Below are 23,271 nucleotides of genomic sequence, written 5' to 3' on the forward strand. Positions count from 1 at the left end.
GGCCTATCATGCAGATTGAAGAATTTTGGAATCAATCTCATCCATACTACAATGTTGCATTATCTTAGGTGGTATGTTTTAATTTTTATTTCAGGGAGGCCCCCTAAGACAGGAAGATTGCAAGATTGCAACGTGGAGGAGAGCTGAGACCATTATTCTTGAGTAGTCAAATATACCTACACTATATCATTTACTGACAGAAAAGTGATCACATTGGGACAAGAAATGATCCTTTGCAAGGAGAATGCACTTTATTGTAAGCAATTTTTATTAGGAATATATTTGTAGGAAATAAAATATTTGTCTTACAATCCTGACAATAGGATGTTTTCAATTGGGTTTGACCTCACAACCTACGGTATCCAGTCACCTAGCAGAGAGGCAACAGACAGAACCAGTCGGCCAAATCCCCACTAGTAGAGAGGCAACAGACAGAACCACTCGGCAAAATCCCAACTCTCAAAAAGAGTGGTTGAAGCTGTTACATTTTTCTGACTGACAAATACCATTTTATCCAATCTCTCATGAAAGCCCATGAAGACTGCTAGCTGCAGTTTCTCCTTGTGAAAACTGTACATTAAAATAAAATTGGTAACCCATAGAACAATCTGGTAAGGAATTGAACAGCCAGGAAAGAAACCAAAAATATTGACAAGGAATTCAGACCTTTAAAGCATATTGAGTGAATAAAGTCAAATAAGTTTCTAAACATCCCAAAACAAAACCTCAGTGGTGATGAAACATGTACTTAATATCGGACTGGTAAAAAACTTTACATTTCGAGGATTCCACCATCCAATGTTTTATAATTACAGCAAAACCTTGCTGAAGATGAAAGTTATGCCTTAACTACTCAATGTGGACTAGGTAATTTTGCATTCAGATAGTTCAGCTAAAGACAGTCTTTACAGACTGTTCATCCTTGTATATTTTCTGTTCAAAACTACCGGTAGTCTGCTGTTAGGAAAACAAACTGCTTTTGTGTGAAATCTAGATCTGATATATGTTGCAATCAATAAATAAATCTTCAGTGCTCTGTATGTTTTAAGAAAGCACACCTGCCAACATCAACATTGTCATGGTAACAGTGATTATCTAGGAGGACCTCTCCCCCTGCCTCGACCCCGACCACGACCTCTTCCACGACCTCTGCCTTTTCCCCTACTTGACCTCTGAGGAACATAGCTTTTGGCATACTTTGTATCTATAAGTGGAGTAAAGAGAGGATCGCAGAACAAACAACCAGAGTGCTGTGTCTGTTCACCACCGAGGGGATTCTTGCTCTGCAAGATAAAAATAAAAATAAAATGAATTATGGAAAGGAGGTGGCAAGGTCAAATTTCACAACTGTCTCATGTATGTAATGTAACGACAATGTTAATGTTGTCCTGAGATTGCTCTTTGCCTGTGGTTTCTGTCTTTGAGAGTTTTAAAAAATGTACAGAACCAGTATATGTGTCTACATTGTCGTATATAAAGCATTTTGTCCAGTGTGAGTCAGACAAATGACACATGAGGATAACTTTTCTTTTGAATTCCTTGCCTTTTCCTTGTACAAAATAATATTGATCTTGTTGATGTTAGATGGAGATATGTGGTTGTCACTCATTATTTTAATCTCTGAGTAAAGCTTGTAAATATTATTTTGTTACTGGCAATACTGAAGACAATTTCAATTAATAAACAGGAATAATTAATTCTTTCAATCCTATTCCATTGCTAACTTTACCTTTGTCATTAATCGTTTAAGAAGATGAAAAAATTGTAGGGGTGTGACAAGAAGAACTAAATATCAAAACACAGCAAGTGGACCCATTAGCAAATTTGCTAAATTTATAAACCTGAAATAAGTATATTCCTTGTGTAACTACAATTTAAACAAGGTTCATTATAAAAAGTGTCATTATCTGAAGTCTAAACCTTTACCTTATTGAAGTTGACATTCACGATATTACTTCCACAATCTTCACAGGTATCTTCTGTTGATACTGTCACACGATGAGCATCTTCAAAGACATTCATTATCACATTACACCTGAAATACGCACAATAGCTGAACAATTAATATGCTGTTCTATTCAATGGGGGCAGATCAAATATCTGTTCAGTGGCTGTAACAACATACTGCATACATTGAAGTAAATCAGACTTTTTGTCTATAATTATTAAATCAATTTTTTGATTAGTTGTGAATGTGGGAACTATACCACCATCCAAACGACAACTAAAATATGCTGAAATCTAGCATGTTTTCTATACAGTCAAGCTATACTGATGATAAGTACTGCTGAAAATCTACATGCACATTCAGGTACTTTTCATCTCAAATGAATATTGATAAATATGTAAGTGCAACATTTAAAATAGGATGTTTCACACCAAATGAAAAGTTACTCACCTGCAACAGCAAACAATGTTTCATCATGTAAATGGGATTTTTGATATTTTATTATGACAGTAGACACTATGTCTTCATGGTCTTTCTGTTTAGACTTGCGAGAATGAAATTTTTCCTTGGATTTGTCCCTCTTACTTTTATTTATTTTGAATTGATTTTTTCAAAATAAAATAGAGTCAGTAACATTCCTACTTCTATGTTATAATTTTCTGAATGCTTTATCAGAGTCTGAGCTATTGTGTTTCTAAAAACAGGGAACAAATTGTTTGAAAATATCATGATATTTAGTGTTTAGTCCACCATATGATAAACAATGGCATTTTACAGGACTGTGGGAAATCAAAACATGACAGAGTCACCAGAGAAATATCTCAGTAGTAACAAATTTTTTAACTGCCATGCTGATCACTGCTTCTATGTCAAACATAGAATTCTTGGAACAACAGGTATTTTCTGTGCTATCATCTATACATGTATGTGTGGTATTATAAAATCACAGCAGGAAGTAACCTACCTATTGCATGCAATTTTCCACTTCGGTGATGATGTTGGATCTAAAACCAATACACCATGTTCACATTCAATGCACTGTGATACACCCAGTGTGTTGAGTGAGTGTTGACAGGTCGGATGAGTACACTCATTGCAACCTGAACCTTTACGCATGCTTTGAAATGGTGGATGACTGTAACAGTATGGACACAGTGGGTAACTCTGTCAAATGAAATATAGAAACACTGTCATTATGTGTGGACACTGTCAAACTAAGAATTGACAAAATATAAACTTCTGAAGGAAGCTATTGTCTTCCAATCTTTAAAATTGATACTTTCATTCATCCAAGGCTGCTTAGAAACACTGTATCTACAAAATATAGAAAGCAACTACTACTGGAAATAACTTCTCAGGTGAGTGAGATATTGCAACAAATTGATCTATAATTTTGAGGTTTTGTGAACAACTGTCACATACAAAGCAGAAATAGAGCAACAGTGAAAACAATGTAGCAATTTGTGACATACATGTGAATTTACCAAGGTCTGTCAAACATCTCTTCAAGTTTCTAACACCAATGTCAGTGAAATATAATGGTCATACTTACTTTTCCTTTAGAACCAGTAGAAAAGAGAACCATTTCAAACTCATCTAGAGGACATTTGAGTTCCTTGTACAACTTGATGATACCATTGGCTGGTAGACTGTATGTTTCATCACATTGTGCACAATGTAATCTACTAGGCTTGGCTTGGATGTACTTCATGTACCGTCGACACTTTCCACATCTGAAATACAAGTTAAACTTATATAAGGGATCATGGAAAACATTGTTAAGGGTCCATTGATCTCACACACTAACACACTTGAGATGTCATTCCTTTGTATTGATGATGACCCTTTCTCTCCTTAAATAGGAACTTCCCCTATAAAAGCCAGATTGTCGTAAATCTATGCAAAATGTAAAAAAGCCACTCTACTGATCAGACGTGCTGTTTGGTCAAAGAATCCCATAATTTTGCCATATTTCAAGCATTCAATTTCATTGAATCTTGCATATGATGTCTGTGAATGTATAGCGACTAAACTTGAAACAAAAGTAAACTGAAAAAATGTTCCGTTTTTTTTGTCAGAGAACACATAGGTTTCAAAATGCGTTCCCTGTACAACCATTTGACCTCTCTTTGCATATGTCACGAAAGTGCCCATCATGATTATTTAAATTCATCACACGATCAAAGCGATGCTATGAGAATTCAAAAACTCGCGCCCAGGGTATGCAAATAGCTGCATCATCAGTAATCCCCTATTGTGTGCCCACAGATTTGTAACTTCCCGTTTAAAGCTCATTGTTATTGCAAATGGGGTCCATAATTTCTACTATACTTATTGTAATTTTATAATGTGGGGAAAACATCAAGGTCTAATCATTAAAACAATAAAAAACTTTCCACACAAGGCAGTTGTTTTATCATCAACCCCTATTTTATTATATATTTCTTGCAGTGTTGCAGCCAGGATAATTAAACCAGGGGACACTGTGTCCCACTAATTATCTTTGGGGACATTTTGTACATTTGGGACAAATTCTTCAGTTGTCCATCAAATTTTGTATTATTTTGTAAACAAATTAGTTGAACAAAACAAAATTCAAGCTATCAGGACTGTGTTGCTATGCTTGAATATCAGGCAAGTCTCTGTGGCAGTATAGCATATCTGTCGGCAATGCCTATCAAACAAATACATGGAAATAATATGGAATTAATAGAGGTACCTGGACATTGGTTTGCCACTTTCTGCAAGAGGTGAAAATGACACTTCAAATAGTTCATCCATTCCGCTGATCTGAGTGACAAAATACTGGAATTTCCTTGTGAATATATCCAGAGTGTGTCTCAAGACTGAATGGAAGTCTACTTTTCCAGCAGCAATGAGATTGAGTTGTTCTTCCACGGCAGATCTCATGGTTGGCAAGGACAGATCTGGATCAATCTGTCAAGTTGTAAAATATAATAAAAACATGATGAGTTGCTGCCAGTGTTTCTACAATATTTACTTACTAAATCACATCTGCTGGGTATTTTGATGGTGATTTGTCAGAGTCTGTTGAAGCACCAAGAAAAAATTAAATATCTGTGGCCAGCAAAGAAATTATGCAAGGTGTATTTCATCAGAAAATCTATGAAGACTTGTTTGTACTTTCTGCCACAGAATGCCATCACAACAAGTGGTTTAAAAGTTTTCATTTTATATTTCATTTTCACTTTACTGATACTAGGGCTATATTCATGTAGAGCATTCAGATGAAAGTAGACCAGGCAAGAAAAAGAAAGCTTGGGTAAGCTGAAGTACAATTCAACATCATTTTAAGTGGATGTGTACGGTATGTATTCCTTAACAGTTATGAACAGTACCACGTGTAATTTCTGAAATTAAAAGGATTTGATGATATATTCTTCAGGTGTGATTTTGTACAACATATTCTACCGGGTACGGGATTCATAAAACTGAGCTCACCTTTTGATAGCCATGCACCAGCACAATTCCTAATGGTGTTGGTATCAGCCTTCTTCCGGATCCAACCGTCACATAATTCCTTTGTGAGATGTTGTTGATATGTACCGGAATGCTGGCATCAGTTCCAATACCATGTTTTTCCATCAAACTGATCAATTCACTTTCTGTCAAGTAGTCAGGTGGGCTAGTCTGCTTCTCAACAAGTTTTACCTTGGTGTAGAAAGTAATCATTGTGTTGATACAGTATAATCCCTGGGAACAATTTCATTGATTTGTTTGCTCTATTGAAAAATCAACATTGCAATCTTGGCTTTGGGGACAGACGCCGGTTTATATATCACATGGAACTACCATTGTATACACCACCATACATTAGATCTGTTCTTTTTCTAAACTCCAGCCAGAAATTAACATAAATCATGTAACTACCAACAACGCTGATGGTAATATTCAGGCACAAGCAGTGCTATTGAGGAGACTGTAGTCACTGTTTACATCAACATGAAGTAGTTATCCCACAGTCACTCTTTATCTGGCTCCGTCTATCAATCTGGATGAAAATGTTTGTTTTGCAGATATTCCTGCTGCCTCGCATTCTTTTCACAAAGATTGTTCAGAAAGACATTTCAGACTGCTTGCCCATGTAGGCTATATTCACACTACCCTAGCACTTTCATGTTCATCACCAGCATCAAGTATGCATACTTGCATAATCGACTTCTTGAAACGACATTTCAAATTTGTGCTTTACCATCAAAACAGTTTGCAAAACAGTGCGTATCAAAACTGCATTTATTCGGTAATTTAATTTATTTAATAGTCTCATTGGAGTCATCCAAGTCTTCAGTTGAAATGGGTACAGAGCTTTCTAGGAAGTTAGATCCCCAAATTACAAAGGTCAATGCCGACCCATATTGCAACTCTAATCAGGTAATTTGTGCCATAAATATCAAAAGCATATTTTGTCAAAAAGATGTATGTGAACGTACCGGCCTAATACGAATATCAATGGTATTTCTACTGTATAGCCATCAATGAGTGTCTACATACTACATCTTACCTCTTCAATACTGCAAATATCACCTCTATGAATGGTGGTAACTTTTCTCAGCACTGAGGGCTTGCCACGTCATCATAGTGGTGTATCCTGGATCCAGAAGAGTTTTCCCAGTCAAGGTGAATGACTCTGAACCAATGGAAAAAACTCACTGTTGTCTGCAGGTATCTACAATCAGGACTGACCTACGAAAATGTAAACATTTGGACAAATTATGATGGTCTTAATTGTTTTGAAATCTAAACCTAATGTCTGATCTATTATTTGATTCACTATTTATTTTAATATACTCGATATACGGTACATGTATGTGAACATAAAATGCTTCTCTTAGAATGTACACTTAGAGCAAACCTTTAGTTGCTGGCGAGTATGAAAGGCCCCTAACTTCATGGGAATTATTGTACAGAACAACTAACACATGGAAACAATGTAACTGCTACTAACAATTGACATTTATCTTTTCCATACAGAGAAATAAAGCTCTGTACAACACGCTTTCTTTTGTGAATGGTTTTGGTATAGGATGTTATTGGCCAAATGCTGCTGATTTTCTGTTTCAAGTTTGTTATTTATAAGAACTCTGTTTTGGTACGTCATCAGTTGTGTCCATGAGGAAGCCATCGTGCAGAGTCAAATATTTGCTGTGTACACCAGATCATTTACAACATACTGGCACACAATGCAAATGAAATTTCCGAAAGAGAAGCAAGTGTCTTCAACTCCGTCTCAGTGCTGCATGCTGCAATGCCAAACGTTGGATGTACAAACATGGTGGTGTGAGACCTCCATAGCTCTATGACCAAAACAACTAATGATTTTGTACAAAATGAGTTAGATTTCATGCAAGTTTGACACCATACAAGCATTGGTGATGGGCCACTGTCATCAGGATAATACTGGTTGGCATTGTACTGGTATAACTCGACTGAACGAACTGTACAAAGATTGAGGAGATGTACACAATAGAAGCCCCAAGAGATTTTCTGACTTGTCCCCAAGAGGCGGTCAAAAAGATTTACTAATAGAAGCCACGGCTTCGTTTAGAAATTGTACAGTAGTTATAATCACACAATTTACAATAAGACTGATACATACTGTTGCTATAAAATGCCTTGTAATGTAATCATACAATCTCCAGTTATCACCTCCAAGTTCACCTTCACTGGCTGATTTCATTGGTGTGATTGGCGGATGGTCACCCGCATCATGACCTTTCCTGTAGAACAAAAAAATTGAGATGGAAATCAAAAGTGAAACCAAACATTCACTTATATTTTCATTGCCAAGTGATGTAAGGCAGCTATCAAGCATATGATCTTGTTTCATTGTATTGTTCAAAGACACATGTTGACATTTCCCTGATTTATGAATAAGCTAATGGATACACTTGAACAATACACTTTGCTACTTTTGTATATTAATTCCAGTCAAACATTTATTCAAAAGTTGCCATACATTAAAGAAATTCTATCATTTATTAGTGTCTACACAGAAACCACCAATGGTTCTCACTTTGGTGGCCATGAAAAAAGTAGTGTATTGTTTGATCGCCGTTCCATGAGTAAACATCATAATTGTTTACCAAATATGGATACTGTGTGACTTCTGAGTACTCAGGTGGGATAGGCTATATAAATACAGATTATTAGGTTTCTATTCTGTCAAAGCTTTGGTCAAAGAGGGCACACGCTTGTATTAAACAGCTTCTCGTGACACAAGCTTCTTCAGTCAGAAATAAATTCTAATTACTTACTTTGGTTTGACAATGTTTCCATCCAGTACAGTTCTGACATAATCTCCCCAATCAGAACTTGATAACTGCTGTCTAAGTGTTCCCCTGGAATCAAATAAAATACACACACAAAGTATGAGGACACCATTAGTTACACAAAAATTACTGAAATTTAAATACCTTTGCATGAACAGGTACCCATATTAATTTTTTAAAAAGAATATTTATAAAATTTGTACTTGATAAGGAAATATTTGTAGCATTCTTGGCAAATGAACAATATTTCATGAAAATTAAAATGCGACCAAAAAATCTGTATTCACCTTCAAACATCAACTGTGTTAACTTGTAAAGAGCGCAGCAAGAGCGGCAGAAAGCAAGCAATTGAGATGACCTATGTACGGCTAAGTGTAATGTATTTGAATTTGGAATGGAATCTCTTTAACTATATCTATGACTTTGACAAGAGTGCACTTCTGGTCTTTATCTGGAGGTGGCCATTTTGACTACTTTATCACAGATTGTGTGAAATAAAACATATCATCTACCACAAATCCCACGAAACAGTGAACTTCACTGATAAGGGATTCTCTCTCTCATCTTACTTTTACAAACTAAAACTAGCCTTTCAAGATGGTTGGTCTGTGACAATTTGGAAAAACATTTCACTTACTTGATGTCAAAATTTTCAGGGTAGTGTGTAGTTTCTGTCCTGGGATAGCTGATATAACCCTGTATGTAGAGTCTTTCTGCTATCTGCATGGCATGATGTGGTCCCATTCCAAGACCAGAACTTGCTACTCTCATTAGTTCAACTGTGTTCAATGCCAGAGGCCTTGATTTTGTCTTCTCCTTAGTTGTTACACCAACAACTCTGTTCAAAGGTAGATGGTAGGTACAATGTTATAAACAGTATAAAAGGTAAAACGAAACAGTGAGTTTATCAATTTACATCAGGCTTCCACAGCAAGTATCCTAAAATAAAACGATTGAGGGCGCTCTGTATATAGGGTCACTTGAAGGTCATTATGACTGACAAACATGAAGACATACAGTATTGTATTATCATAACCCTAACTGGCCCTACGAATTGACAGATGTATATTCAAGTATTTCCATTTGAAATTTCAACTCTCTCACACCTTCATTGCATTATTGGAATTCTAATTCTTGCCATGGAAAAAGATAGAATTTGTCCAAAAGTCAGCCTTTAAAAAACAGGTTAACAAGACTTTTTTGTTCATTGTGAATACCTTCGGGGAGTTTGGGTTAATTTATTCAAACATGAATGTAAAATAAATATGGGGGAAAATTATTCAACTGACCCTATTAAGCTAAACGTAAACGGAACATTCACACAAATTTGAATTTTCTTTTAAAAGGCATCTGGAATCTTCAGTCGGTCAGTCTGTCTGTCCGTCTGCCTGTCTGTCTGTATTTATGGACTGGTACATAACTGTACCGGTATGTCTGAGTAGACATCTTTCTTTGTCTTTGTCACTTGCTCCTAAAAACTGTCTGTCTTTCACTCTCTGTTAACAACACAAGGTCTGTCTATGCCTGTCTGTTTGTCTATTTGTCTGTCAATCTGTCTGTCTGTCAGTCAGTTTGTCTGTCTGTCTGTCTGTCTGTCTGTCTGCTTGTCCTGTCTGTCTGTCTGTCAGTCTGTCAGTTTGTCTGTCTGTCTGTCTGTCTGTCTGTTTGTCTGTCCATTAGTACAGTGCAGAACACTTACTCTGCCTCCTTGGCACCTTTAACAACATTGACAAACATCTGTGCAACTTCTTTATCAAAAATTCTGACTCTCTCCCAGTCCAGAGTCAGTGGCTTGCCATCGTTGTAACTCACCTGTCAATAACACAATTATGAAATAGACATGAAGTGCATCTTTGGTGTAATTTCTAAGATGAATGAAGAAATGATGATAATGTAAACTACTGTATGTGCAGCAAGACATTGAAAATACTTATACTTTATACATGTACTTGAATAAACTTTGATTTACCTGATGTGCAATTTTGAAGGATCATTATTCAGCAGTGTTCCTTTTTGACACATGAAACTGTTACATATACACTAATAACACATATGTAGGACTGCTTTTGAAAGGAAGTCTCAAGAATTCCCTAAATTGTCTCAGAGTTTAGAAATTTTAAAAGTAAGCGGTTAGATAAACTAAGACATTTATGGAAAAAGTACATTGTCACCAGTAATTCTTGGCACTTTTTGCCTACTAGTTCATCTACAATACTGGTACTTTCAACCTTATCACTGAGTACATAAAGTGACTTACTTACTTTTGTTTGAAGGATCCAGTATGTCTCTGGTTTAAAAGACTGTATTTTGTCATGTCTCTCCACACAGAAACCAAGTGTTGGTGTTTGACATGGACCATAGGAAATAAGATTGCTGTCTAGGTCAGAATATTTACCCTGGAAAAATTTCAGAAGCAAATAATTTATGATTGTATCTGGCTTGCTGATTACATCACATTTGCACTGTATTACACTAGGACAAACAACAAATGCAATGGTAAGAAAGTGAACAAAATAAAAACAAAGATTAAAGGAAGCCTAAAGTTTCAGCAGGACTCATAATTTAGAAGATAGAGAAAAGTTCTAAAAGTCAATTTTCTGCTAAAAAGACAGAGCCCCTGTCAAAAATGAAAAAGAAATTAAATGCAGGTCTGGAAAGGAGTGCATTATTTGAAGGTGTACGCAGCACCCTGAATCATGTAAATGAGTGTGAAATGCAACCATAATGCCATTCAGTTAATCAAAAAACTTCAGTCGGTAATTAGACAGTTACCAGCCATCATGTTAGGTGTTTATGGAACCATGCTTGGTTTACTGCAAGTCTGTTTTTCCTCATTAGTGGGCCAAAGATAATATTAAAAGGCCAGTGTGTCCTTCTTGTAATGGCAACAGCACCCTCAAGTGTCTGTTATTTAAACAACAAAAGAGCTAGGCCTGGGCTTGAAAACTTTTCTAGGTGATGTGATACAGTCTACCTCCTAATGTTGGTATTTCATCTTTTATTACAGACCTGATCTAAGAGTGTTGCATAATTGTGTTTGTAAGACTTACTGTCACTCTGTTTATATGTTTTGATAACTGCTTACCTGAAAGAATTTAGTTTGATATCTAGTAAAGGCACATCCAATACGTAGATCTAATTCTTGCCTTGCATCTACTGATAATGCTTCATTCTTGTTGGGTTCTACAAGCTTGTTCATTGCAGCTTTGATGTCTTTCTCTGTGATGGCACTGAACTTGGCTCTGAAAATCGTCTGCAGAAAAACAAAACAAAAACAGTCAAAGAATAAATAAGCCAATAAGTAAACAGATCATAAAGTTACCATATAATGAGATTGCAACTTTTGGTACAACTTACATACCAGAAGATGTAGTGGTACCTCTGCAACCAAAGTCATGGAACACAGTGTTGTCCGTGCAATGTCCCCAGACTTGGCTTTACCAATGAAAACAATGTCGCTTATATCCAAAGTAAATGTATGCCAAACTTATAAAAAGAAAATTATGAATAGAGGATTTAGTATTTGTATATGCTTGGCTAGAGTTCAACTAGGTTGTAATGACTGCATTGCAGAGACTGAGATTTTGAAGATTTCATTGACAAACATGAAACATGAAACAGAGAGTGGTGGTAGTGAGAAGGATGCTATTAGGATATCTCCTTTCATCTTCTGCATGTACCGGTACATGCACAATCTGATATCTGATTTCACTGTCAGAAAGAGATTTCAATGTTCAAGATAGTTGAAAGAATATATTCCTTACATAGTACACCTTATTTTGAACAATTGTAGCTACACTGTACTGTATTGAATTCACACTTTGCAAGTCCACTGGGAGTGTTTCCACATTGAATTCTTAGTCTATTGTATATGCTGTCAAATCAATAGCAGCATCCCTGTAAATAAAAGTTATTACGATACAAACCTGTTCTCTGCCTCTTGATCTGTTCATTGACTCCAGTACACAGTCAATGACTTCAAAACAGATATTTTCTCCTTCTTTGTCGCAATCCAGCCACAGCACCAATGCATCCACATACTTTGCCTGTAAGCCATAACAACGATGATTGAAGCCATGTTACTGTAGTTCTACATTTTATAAAAAATAGCGTCAATGACACTGTGGCTCCCATCCTGGACTATTTAGTGTTTGTTCTCTGGTCAGATATTTGAACATGTGTGAAAGGGATAAAGTGCATGAAGTGAAAATACTTAAATGTAATGTACTGGAGACAGTGAAATATGTTTAATGTATTTATTCAGAATATAAAATGGAAAAAATTCAGCATTAGAAATACGAATACTGTGATACAACCATTAACTCAACAAGTCATTTACAATGACATAGTCCCAACTTGTAATAGGAGTATTAGTCTTGATGGGGCAGGAAAATGTGGTCATGAAAAAGTATCACTGGAGTGTATATGTTGAGATCTATGGGCACATAGGTCTATGTCGTTGTCCCAATTTGAAACACATGAGGCATGTCTAAATTATGGTTCTAAATCGGGAAAAAAGATCAGACCTCTAGCAGTATTGGCCAGCCAAGAAATACATATGCGCATTATAAATGAGGTACAAGATGTGACATCTTAAGGTCTAATATCCTATCAAAATTGGAGGGTATAGAACTTGTGGTTACTGAAATATGCATATATATGTATAATCAAGGTCAAAGGTCATCAAGGTCACATGACATTTTGAAAAAAAAAAATTATATTGCTAATTAATCCCTATATGCCAAAAAATCAGATCTCTAGCTCTATTCGCTTGCCCAGAATTAGATATGTACATAATTAATGAGGTAAAGCGTGTGTTGTCATAAGGTCTCCATCCTACTAAATACAAAGGACATAGCACTTGTGGTTACTTATTTATTGACATAAACATATATTTTAGGTAAAAGGTCATCGAGGTCACATGACATTTGGTCAAAAAATTTCTCTCCTATAGTTATCCCTATTTACCAAAAATCAGACATCCAGCTCTATTGGCTCACTCAGAATGAGATATGCGCATAATTATTGAGGTACAGAATGTGGCGTCATAAGGTGTCCAATCATACCAAACATGAAGGGTGTAGCACTTGTGGTTACCGAGTTATGGACAAATATGTATATTTGAGGTCAAAGGTCACCGAGGTCACGTGACATTTTGTCAAAAAAATTGTATTGCTAAGTTATCCCTATATACCAAAAATCAGACCTCTAGCTCTATTGACTCGCTCAAAATTAGATATGCGCATAATTATTGAGGTACAATATGTGGCGTCATAAGGTGTCCCATCATACCATACATGAAGGCTGTAGCACTTGTGGTTACTGAGTTATGGACAAATATGTATATTTGAGGTCAAAGGTCACCGAGGTCACGTGACATTTTGTCAAAAAAATTGTATTGCTAAGTTATCCCTATATACCAAAAATCAGACCTCTAGCTCTATTGGCTCGCTCAAAATTAGATATGTGCATAATTAATGAGGTACAATATGTGGCGTCATAAACTGTCCCATCATACCATACATGAAGGCTGTAGCACTTGTGGTTACTGAGTTATGGACAAATATGTATATTTGAGGTCAAAGGTCACCGAGGTCACGTGACATTTTGTCAAAAAAATTGTTTTGCTAAGTTATCCCTATATACCAAAAATCAGACCTCTAGCTCTATTGGCTCGCTCAAAATTAGATATGTGCATAATTAATGAGGTACAATATGTGGCGTCATAAGGTGTCCCATCATACCATACATGAAGGCTGTAGCACTTGTGGTTACTGAGTTATGGACGAATATGTATATTTGAGGTCAAAGGTCACCGAGGTCACGTGACATTTTGTCAAAAAAATTGTTTTGCTAAGTTATCCCTATGTACCAAAAATCAGACTCTAGCTCTATTGGCTTGCTCAAAATTAGATATGTGCATAATTAATGAGGTACAATATGTGGCGTCATAAGCTGTCCCATCATACCATATATGAAGGGTGGTAGCACTTGTGGTTACTGAGTTATGGACAAATATGTATATTTGAGATCAAAGGTCATCAAGGTCACATGACATTTTGTCAAAATATCCGAGATATCTGCGTGAACGGATGGACTCACGGATGGACGAAACAGACGGACATGACCCAATCTATAAGCTCACTGGACTTCATCCATGGGGACTAAAAATTGTGTCACTGCATCCTTTTTGCAATATGAATACGATGAGAAACTAAATTTTTATTTTTTGTGGCCTTATACATGGGAGTCTATGGAGATCTGCCTTATACATGGGAGTCTATGGACGTGTAAACTAAAAATATGCAAATTTCACCACGATTTGCCCAAATTTGGGAAAGGTCACTCCTATACAAGTTTCAAATCAATCGGACTTGTGGTTTCAGAGCAGGAGATTTTTTGACCAAAAATGGCAGAAAATTACAAAAAAATTCATGAAAAATAGCAAGTCCAAGATACTGACCCAAGATGTGCACAATCATTCAGGTCAGCCCAAAGTACTTACATGCTAATTTTTCATGTAATCTGCTCAGTGGTTATTGAGTTTTTTCAATTTTGACTGTTTTTACATTTTTTCACTTAATTTGCATATTTTTGGCAATGACAACTTCATTTGAACAAAATCTCATCCAGTGTTCTCCCCAGGCCATTTTAGCGTAGCGGTCCCGCTACGCTTTCGCCTCTCCCCGCTACGCTTTGATTCTCCCCGCTACGCTTTAAAATATTCCCGCCATCCTTTAGTTCACACGCTCTGCGTAGCTACCAGCTGTTGCATGCATTGTCTACTCATTAGCGCTCACTGCAACTTTCAACCTGGTGAAAGAGTGGAAGGTGTGAAGTATGGTATGCGTCCGATAAGTTGTCCGTAAGTGTTGAGAGGAACGTTAAAACAATAGAAGAATCGGCTGGGTTGTTCACAAGTTTTCATTCTACAACGACTGTTACGACCAACAAAGACCTTTAGTCGGTATACATCGAGGACAAGTATTCACAGAGTTAGGCGGTGCAGCACTAGCGGGGCCTTTGATCACATTCCCATGCTTAGATCAACAAAATGGACCGCAAAAGAAACAAAAGAAGCAGTTGACTAGTGAGGTTGATTATGATTTTACAACGATGATCTTTTTTTTTGTCCGAGTACGATCACGATCGCGATCGCGTTCACATTGCATAAATTCCAATATGGCGGCGGCCATGTTGGCCGACGTGTTTATAACGTGTTGACATTGATCCTGGCGTCGCGTGTGTGGTTCCACTCTGACACGTTCTCTGAAAGATTTTACACCTGATTTTCAAGTGATTCTAGTCGTACTTAGTTCATGTCTTGTGATCACTTAGTGGTATTTTTAAAATCAAGAATCGAACGACGATGTTCAGTGGCAGTGCAGTGTGCAGTGGTTAGTTATTGGGGGGGGGGGGGGGGGGCGCTGGTTGAAATTGATCCCCGTGATGAAACATTATTCGCGGTGTTTGTCGCTCAAAAATGATATAAAACTCAGTTACATTTGAATTGTGTAAAGCTTTAAACTTGTGAATTTTCCTCTTTGTTGGCAATTTTTGACAATTGTATTAGCAATATATGTATTAATGGAACTCCAATCAGACGAACCTTTCTTGCTTTCAATCTGAACTTGCTGTTACTGTTTGAATCTTCTATTTTAATTGCAATTGTACGATACTGTGATGATTTATTTAAGTGTAATAAAGAGTTTCCATGATGTTCAAATTGCATACTTGTGTGTTACCATTGCATTTTGTTGTGAGTGTATATGAATGCGTGGGTGCATGTGCAAGCTTATATCCATATGCAAATATAAATTAATGATATGCAAATGATTATGCAAATTAGCCGCTACGCTTTTGCTTGATCCTGGGGAGAACACTGTCATCTACAGCCCATCATCCACGTACACACCAAATATCAAGATGAAATGTACAGCGGTTTGGAGTTTTGATGGTGACGGACAGACATACAGACATACAGACATACAGACATACAGACATACAGACATACAGACATACATACATACATATAGACATTTCCCTAGCCTATAAGAATAGCTTCCATTGCCATATATACATATGGCTATGGGAGCTAAAAACACATGGCTTTTGTCAGAAATGTTCATGTACAAATGTACATGTATATTCAGACTTAAAGAGGAGTCAAATCACCAACACAGATCCAGTAGAACTTGATTTTTCAGTCAGAACAGTAACACTGCAAGAACAGTAACACTGCGAGAACAGTAACATTGCAAGATCTTGGCCTACATTTTACACGTACATCGTTGTGAATGCACAGAGATACACTGAATAGACTGCCTTGTTACTTAGGGACATCTCAAATTGTTCAAATAGCTAAACAAGCAAATTCACTTGCTTAGCCCCTACATCTAAAATTCAAAAGTATGATGCTGATGTCAGATATAAAGTACAACACTTGCACAATAAACACAAAGATCCACATCATCTTGTTTTTCTTTTCAAGCATGTTTACAGAATCTTTTCTTTCAGGAGCCTTCAAATTAATCAAAAGTCTATAGAATATGTTATGCCTCACTGGTTATAACTGACTCATCAGACTTTATATTGATCTTGAAGTTGGTAGGATAAGGGTTAATGCAGTTGTGACAAACTTACTTACCTCACTTGACAGAAATTTTGGCATATGGAGACCTTGTTGAGCTTCCACTTTTCTTGTAGGAGCTGCAAACAACTCGGCCTGGAGGTAAACCATTTGTACTTTGTGTATACTGTTACATCAACTGGGTTATGGCAGTTTGTATGACTTTACATTTGCATATTGTGTCACACAATTTTGGTACACTGTAAATGTATACACTCAGGGAGAGTGTATCACTAAAAATCCACACATAGGAAACAAAATTCAAAGTGACTGACCTAAAACACTCTTTCCTCCCTCTCCTTCTAAAAGGTTTAGAGGTGAAGTCTGATGAAATCACGATTTTTTGCTCAGTGACATATTGTTGACACAGACATTTGGGAGATGAACTGCTGAAAGGTATCTGAACAACAAGATATACTTTCTGAATCCAAACAGTGATTGCATATTGTGTATCTGTACATGATTTCCATAGTGTAATGTTTACTTTCACCAGGACTTGGTGCAAATTTACCCTCAAAATTCAAAAGGGTGGTTGACTCTTATCCTACATTGTACCTGCAATGTGGTTCGGCTGTCACACATTTTAATACCGGTAGTATTACCCCGTCACAAGTTTAATTCTACATGTGTATTGCTCCTTTGGTATTGTTAGCATGTGTACCTATCAATGTACATGGTTATTGTTTAGCAAATTATTGTTAACACCATTTGTACTCATTGTAAAGGTATGCTGCAAGGTATAAAAGAGTCCAATATGACATATTGGACTTTGAAAAGTGTTCCTGGTATGCTGATATGGTTACACAGTATGTAGGATGTAACAGTTCACTTGATCGTGCTATTATGCGAAAACAGTATATGAGTATGAAAAGAAAGTAACGGTAAATCGGTATATTACAAACACTTGCAACAAACTTTTGGAACTCTATATAAAGGACTGAACATACTTACTGGATCCACTTTGTCCCAATTGTTGTATTTGCTTGGAAAATCTAAGCCCATGACATGGCCACAAACTGAGGTCATCTACAGGTTGTGTATGCAAAAGAAACAAAAACACAATTAGTATTTTAATGCAGTTATGTGTTTAATAAACTGGCACACATGTCTGAGTGTATTGCTATGTATCCATATCAGGACGACCAAACATTTCTTTGTATCCGGATCCACTAATCTTCAGTCTACCGGTAGTCTCCATATCAGAGTGTCATACAGGTACATGTACTGTACAATTGATGCAATCTTCAAAGTCAATATATGGATAGCTGCAAAATTGTAGCGCTACGGTGAGGCGGTCGGTGATTTTTGGTTTTTTGCGACTTCGCTCACCAGTACCGCTACAATGCCGATGGCCCTGTAGAGGTGAAAATAAGCGCACCTCACCGGACAAGGCGTGTTGATGTGAAATGCTACATATTTACTGCATTTGGTCGTACCGATTTATCACTACTGAAGACTCAACACTATACTACACTAACCTTGTCGTTTATGGGGTTTGGAATTTGTTCAAACACGTCAATCGCGTTCCATAAACTTTGAGTGTTGGGCATCTGTGTATCTGGGAGCCGCCATTACTGAAAGTTAGTAATGGTGGCTCCCAGAAATGTTTTTGGAATGCCATCGTCGTGTTTGAACAAATTCTAAACCCCATAAACGACAAGCTTAGTGTAGTATAGTGTTGTCTTCAGTTGTGATAAATCATTACAACCGATGCAGTAAATATGTAGCATTTCACATCAACACACCTACATGTAGTCCAGTGGGGTGCGCATATTTTCACCTCTACAGGGCCATCAGCATTGTAGCGCTACCGGTGAGCGAAGTCGCAAAAACCAAAAATCACCTACCGCCTCACCGTAGCGCCACAATTTTGCAGCTATATAGGATGTATATTACATACCCAGGGCTGTCAATGCTTTTCAGAATAGAAGGGTACAAGTGAAAGAACAGGAGGGTACAGCCTTGTGCGGAGCGAAGTGGAGCAAGGCGTGCGTGCAAGCGCACGCGGGGGGAGGCCAGGAGGGGGGTGTCCCCCCTCCTGAAGCTGAAGCTTTTCTAATTATTCATCTTCTATTGGTGGCCTGTGGTGGCACTTTTGAGGGCAATTTACTGTCAAGTTTATTGTAACTGAAGTATCAAAAGTAACATGATATTGAATCTTGTGAAATAAATTATGAAAGACAAACAGAAGTATTACAGAGTTTATATGTTTATTGATACACCAGGTTATTATTGTTTGCATACAAATTCTGTTGAATTATAACCTGCTTAATAAAGATCATAATCTGAACCATAATCAGAATCACGGGAGTACTCATCTAAGCCCAAGGCTTGTATGGCAGTACCAGCTGACAATACCTCAATATTGTGCCATTCTCAGGCAGATGAAACAATAGCTTCAGAAACTACATCTGCAAAAAACTATTTCTTCAGATGTAGCTTTAGAAACTACACCTGCAGAAACTATTTCTTAAGAAACAACATCTGCAGAAAGCAATTCAATAATTGTAATACGTTCCCATTCAAAAACAGCTAATCGTATTAGAATTAAAAAAATCTTGTCCCCACTGCAAAAATGTCATAACGTCACGACAAAAAATTCCAATCTACGTCTGGTTGATGCTGCTGTAATTTTATTTGTCTGTGTCAAGACTTCTCCTCAGAGTTACCCGCTATGAATTTCCAGTGTGAAAATTTACAAATGTAAATGGGGTAAATACGAGACCATTACCTGAGACAATTTGAGTAGACGCTACGTCATACAAACAATTACAATACTCAAGTTTACATCCGCTGATGACATTGCGTGGCTTCGTTGTCCGTCGGCCTCTCAATCGACAAGATTGAGAATATGTTGATTTATTTACGTAGTAAATCCTTGCGCGTGAAAGTTAACGATCAAATCTTTTCTCCTGATGATTATCTATTCTGATATCCCTCACAGTAGTCCGAGTTTTGTCGAAACCCACGCCGGCCAAGTGGGTATAGGCTCACTACATGCACGATATATCCATATTCAAAACATGGTTTACCGCCATACGTACGTGCAAGATACCGCGAAAGTATACAGTCAAGCAGAGCTAAATTTTGCGATTGCCCTAAACATTAAAAAATGTTGGTCTTGGTAAATGAGTTTGAAGGATTGGAATACCGATATTTGCTTTTGAGGAAAGATTTCGGATGTCGGAAAATATTTATCAAACTTCAACACTCGGGCCTTCGAAACAACCACAGTACAAAGCATGTACTACCGTAAGAATACATTTCATAGAACGGCGGCTTGGTGCAAACAAATTCAGTGGTAGTCAAAACTCACTAAAAATTATGTCAATCCCCACAAAGTTTTTTTTTTGCGCTGAGTAAACGATTCTTACTCATTGTAAAGTGTTCACGATCTGCAAACGGGAAAACAACCAGTCGCTAAATACACGTAATGCTATGGCACTTTGCTCACACGCGGCGTGAAATCTACATTGCATGCTATACCATGGATGGATTGAACCCCCGATCACTGAAATTCTTCAGGAAAATAAAATTATTTACAAATATGAACGTTACTTTTATATCCAGAGCTAGTGTAAGCCTCTCGGGGTCTTTTTTGGACCCATAAATTCAACGTGGCTGTCGTTCTTTTCGTAGCCATATCGATGTGTACGTCCGAAAACCAATCAGAACACGCAAGCTTTTTGACAGTACCCATTGAAACCAATCAGAAATCGGCTACCAACGAGCCTTAGGGGCTGCGCCTCTGTAGCACAGCGCAGCCAACGGTAGAATTGGGACAGGAAAGAATTCATAACGTGTGTACTGCAGGCCTTGAACAGGGAAAACAGCCGGCGGCAAGACCCGCGTCAGACGGCGATTTGCCGCCGGTGACCGGCTATAATTGACAGCCCTGCATACCGCAAAGGAATTTATAAAACTGCTGCAATTGCTTTAGAGTATGCACATAGATGTTCTGTGCTGTGTTGTGACAACCCTAACCCCACCTTCCTTTTTGCCTGTGTACTTTTGGCAGAGGAGCTTTTTGATGAAATGGAAAGTTTTGACCCTTGTTACATGTATACACGTGTCGCAAGCATGACCTTTGATGACCCCATACTGGCACTCAATCCTTCACGTTGTACAAGTCGAGAGTTTCAACATCAGTTAGTATTTACAATTCTGCCGTCCATTTTAATAAAATTTGTGGACAATACGAGTACATGTCGTCTCAAAATATCTTGACAAACAACTGAACGAGCAGAGGCCCCAAACTGCTACATGGACTGTGTGCCGATTTGGGTGGTGGCGACTGTCTGTACAAACCTTGAACTTAGCGGGTTCGCCGAGGAACTGGCCATTGTACTCGTGGATGGAGCATGCTCCATTAAACCCTTTCCGTGAGTTCATGCGTCCATTTGACAGGATCTTTGCAAGAGAATGCGCCAACTGCGGCTTCTCTGCGACCATCAACACAGTTTTCATGATGATAACTCTTTCTATCCCTTGATTGTTCTCGCAAATTCAGTGCAAACTTTTAAACTGAACGCCGCCATTTTCGGTCTTCACAATATTGATTTAAGTTAGCACCGGCTTCGTATTCGGTGTTTATGCTGGAGTTGAGATCACTTCGGATATCTCTTTTTGACTTTATCCTTTTTGACATTATATTATGGGTCATTAAGGTTTTATTTTTGTTGTTATTTATGTCGTTATTGGCAATAATATTGAAGAGACGAGCATTTACTTTTTTTACCATCTCTAAATTTTTCATAACAGTACAAGAAAATAATAACTATTGACCTCCCAAGGTGCTACTAGTAAGAATAAATAGTAGAGCGCCGGTGTCTAGAGAATGGACACTTGCCCTGCACTCTATCTTCTTCACACCTTTTAAAAGGCATCTGAAGCTCTGTAATTTTTTTAAAAGGGAAAGCTGATCTTGGGGGGTACGTGATCAATGAGAATCCGAAAGTCAATATGAAACTGAGGCGTTTACATGTATTACCGCAAGAGGGCGTACTCTAAAGATGGCTTCCGAAATGTTGAAGAAGCGTGTCGCTGGTTCAAAAGTTCAAAAAACCGCGTTTTCAACTGCAGAAAAAGCAAAGAAATTGCAATGGAGAGAAAACCGATATAAGAAGTATATAGGTAACAAAGAAGAAGGTAAGAATAACTTCACGGAACCGGAGAAGCATTTAAACTCCACACGTGTCAAGTCACATTTGCTCCCCCGTCGGCCGTCGCTGTGTACTGTAAGTACTGTAGGTTCGACCTAGCTGCAAAATTGTAGCGCTACGGTGAGGCGGTCGGTGATTTTTGGTTTTTGCGACTTCGCTCACTAGTAGCGCTACCAAGGCCGATGGCCCTGGGGCCATGGGGAGTATCATATAAGCGCACCCCCCTCAACCAGGCGTGTTGATATGGAATGCAACATATTTACTGCATTTGGTCGTGTTACCGATTTATCACTACTGAAGACGAAACAGTATACTGCACTAACTTTGTCATTTATGTTCCGAAACATTTCTGGGAGCCGTCATTACCAACTTCCGGTAATGGCGGCTCCCACAAACACCGACGCCCCACGCTCAATGTTTTCAGAACGCGATCGTCGTGTTTGAACAAATTCCAAACCCCCATAAACGACAAAGTTAGTGCAGTATACTGTTTAGTCTTCAGTAGTGATAAATCGGTACGACCAAATGCAGTAAATATGTTGCATTCCACATCAACACGCCTGGTCGAGTGGGGTGCGCTTATATGATACTCCCCAGGGCCATCGGCCTTGTAGCGCTACTGGTGAGCGAAGTCGCAAAAACCAAAAATCACCGACCGCCTCACCGTAGCGCTACAATTTTGCAGCTAGGTTCGACCATATGTAGGTACCTCGGAGTCTATGGTTCGACACACAGCGAAGTCCCATGTGTGAGAATGAGAAATATTGTATTGTTAGTGCAGAGAAAACGAACAAAAGGGTGAACTCAGCAGTTAACGTTTAAACAAATTTATTACAAAAATAAAACTAATTGCTAAGTCAGGGATAGAGTACAAGCTTTAAAAGTGTACAGACTACTTATCTCAGCTGGGACGGCAAAGCTCCAGTCTCAGAGTTGTAACAGTCAGTCTGATGAATGAACGGTCCTTCGGCTTGCAGGCTTGCAGTTGCACAAAGTCCACAGTATAAATCCAGTGTTGACAGTGAAGGTCTTGAAAAGTCTTGAGAATGACTACTGCTGGAGTTTAGTAACACACAAGAGACACGATCCCAAAGTCTGACTGGAAGCTGTGCACGTCCCTTTATAAAGGCATATAAGAACAATCTAGAACTTTTATTGACATGCTAATTACTGTTCTAAAATTATCTCCTTACACAACTAATCAACTTTCCAGAACATTCCAAACATGACTAATTGAATTCA

The 23,271-nt window shown here is 37.8% G+C and overlaps 1 protein-coding gene across 1 annotated transcript; it reads right to left on the bottom strand.

Moving 5' to 3' along the window:
- Positions 1-228: 228 nt before the first annotated feature.
- LOC139142021 (DNA topoisomerase 3-beta-1-like) lies at positions 229-21,416 on the bottom strand. The gene is given in 19 exon segments (XM_070711810.1): positions 229-1,283; positions 1,927-2,035; positions 2,913-3,112; positions 3,501-3,681; positions 4,668-4,885; positions 5,411-5,620; positions 6,471-6,513; positions 6,515-6,612; positions 6,614-6,652; positions 7,566-7,686; positions 8,224-8,307; positions 8,876-9,076; positions 9,938-10,050; positions 10,500-10,634; positions 11,324-11,491; positions 12,165-12,284; positions 16,886-16,963; positions 17,819-17,893; positions 21,176-21,416. Coding segments are annotated over 19 exon segments (2,544 nt in total). The 5' UTR covers positions 21,335-21,416; the 3' UTR covers positions 229-1,091.
- Positions 21,417-23,271: the final 1,855 nt, after the last annotated feature.

The sequence above is a fragment of the Ptychodera flava genome, chromosome 1 (assembly GCF_041260155.1).
Source record: "Ptychodera flava strain L36383 chromosome 1, AS_Pfla_20210202, whole genome shotgun sequence".
NCBI lineage: Eukaryota > Metazoa > Hemichordata > Enteropneusta > Ptychoderidae > Ptychodera > Ptychodera flava.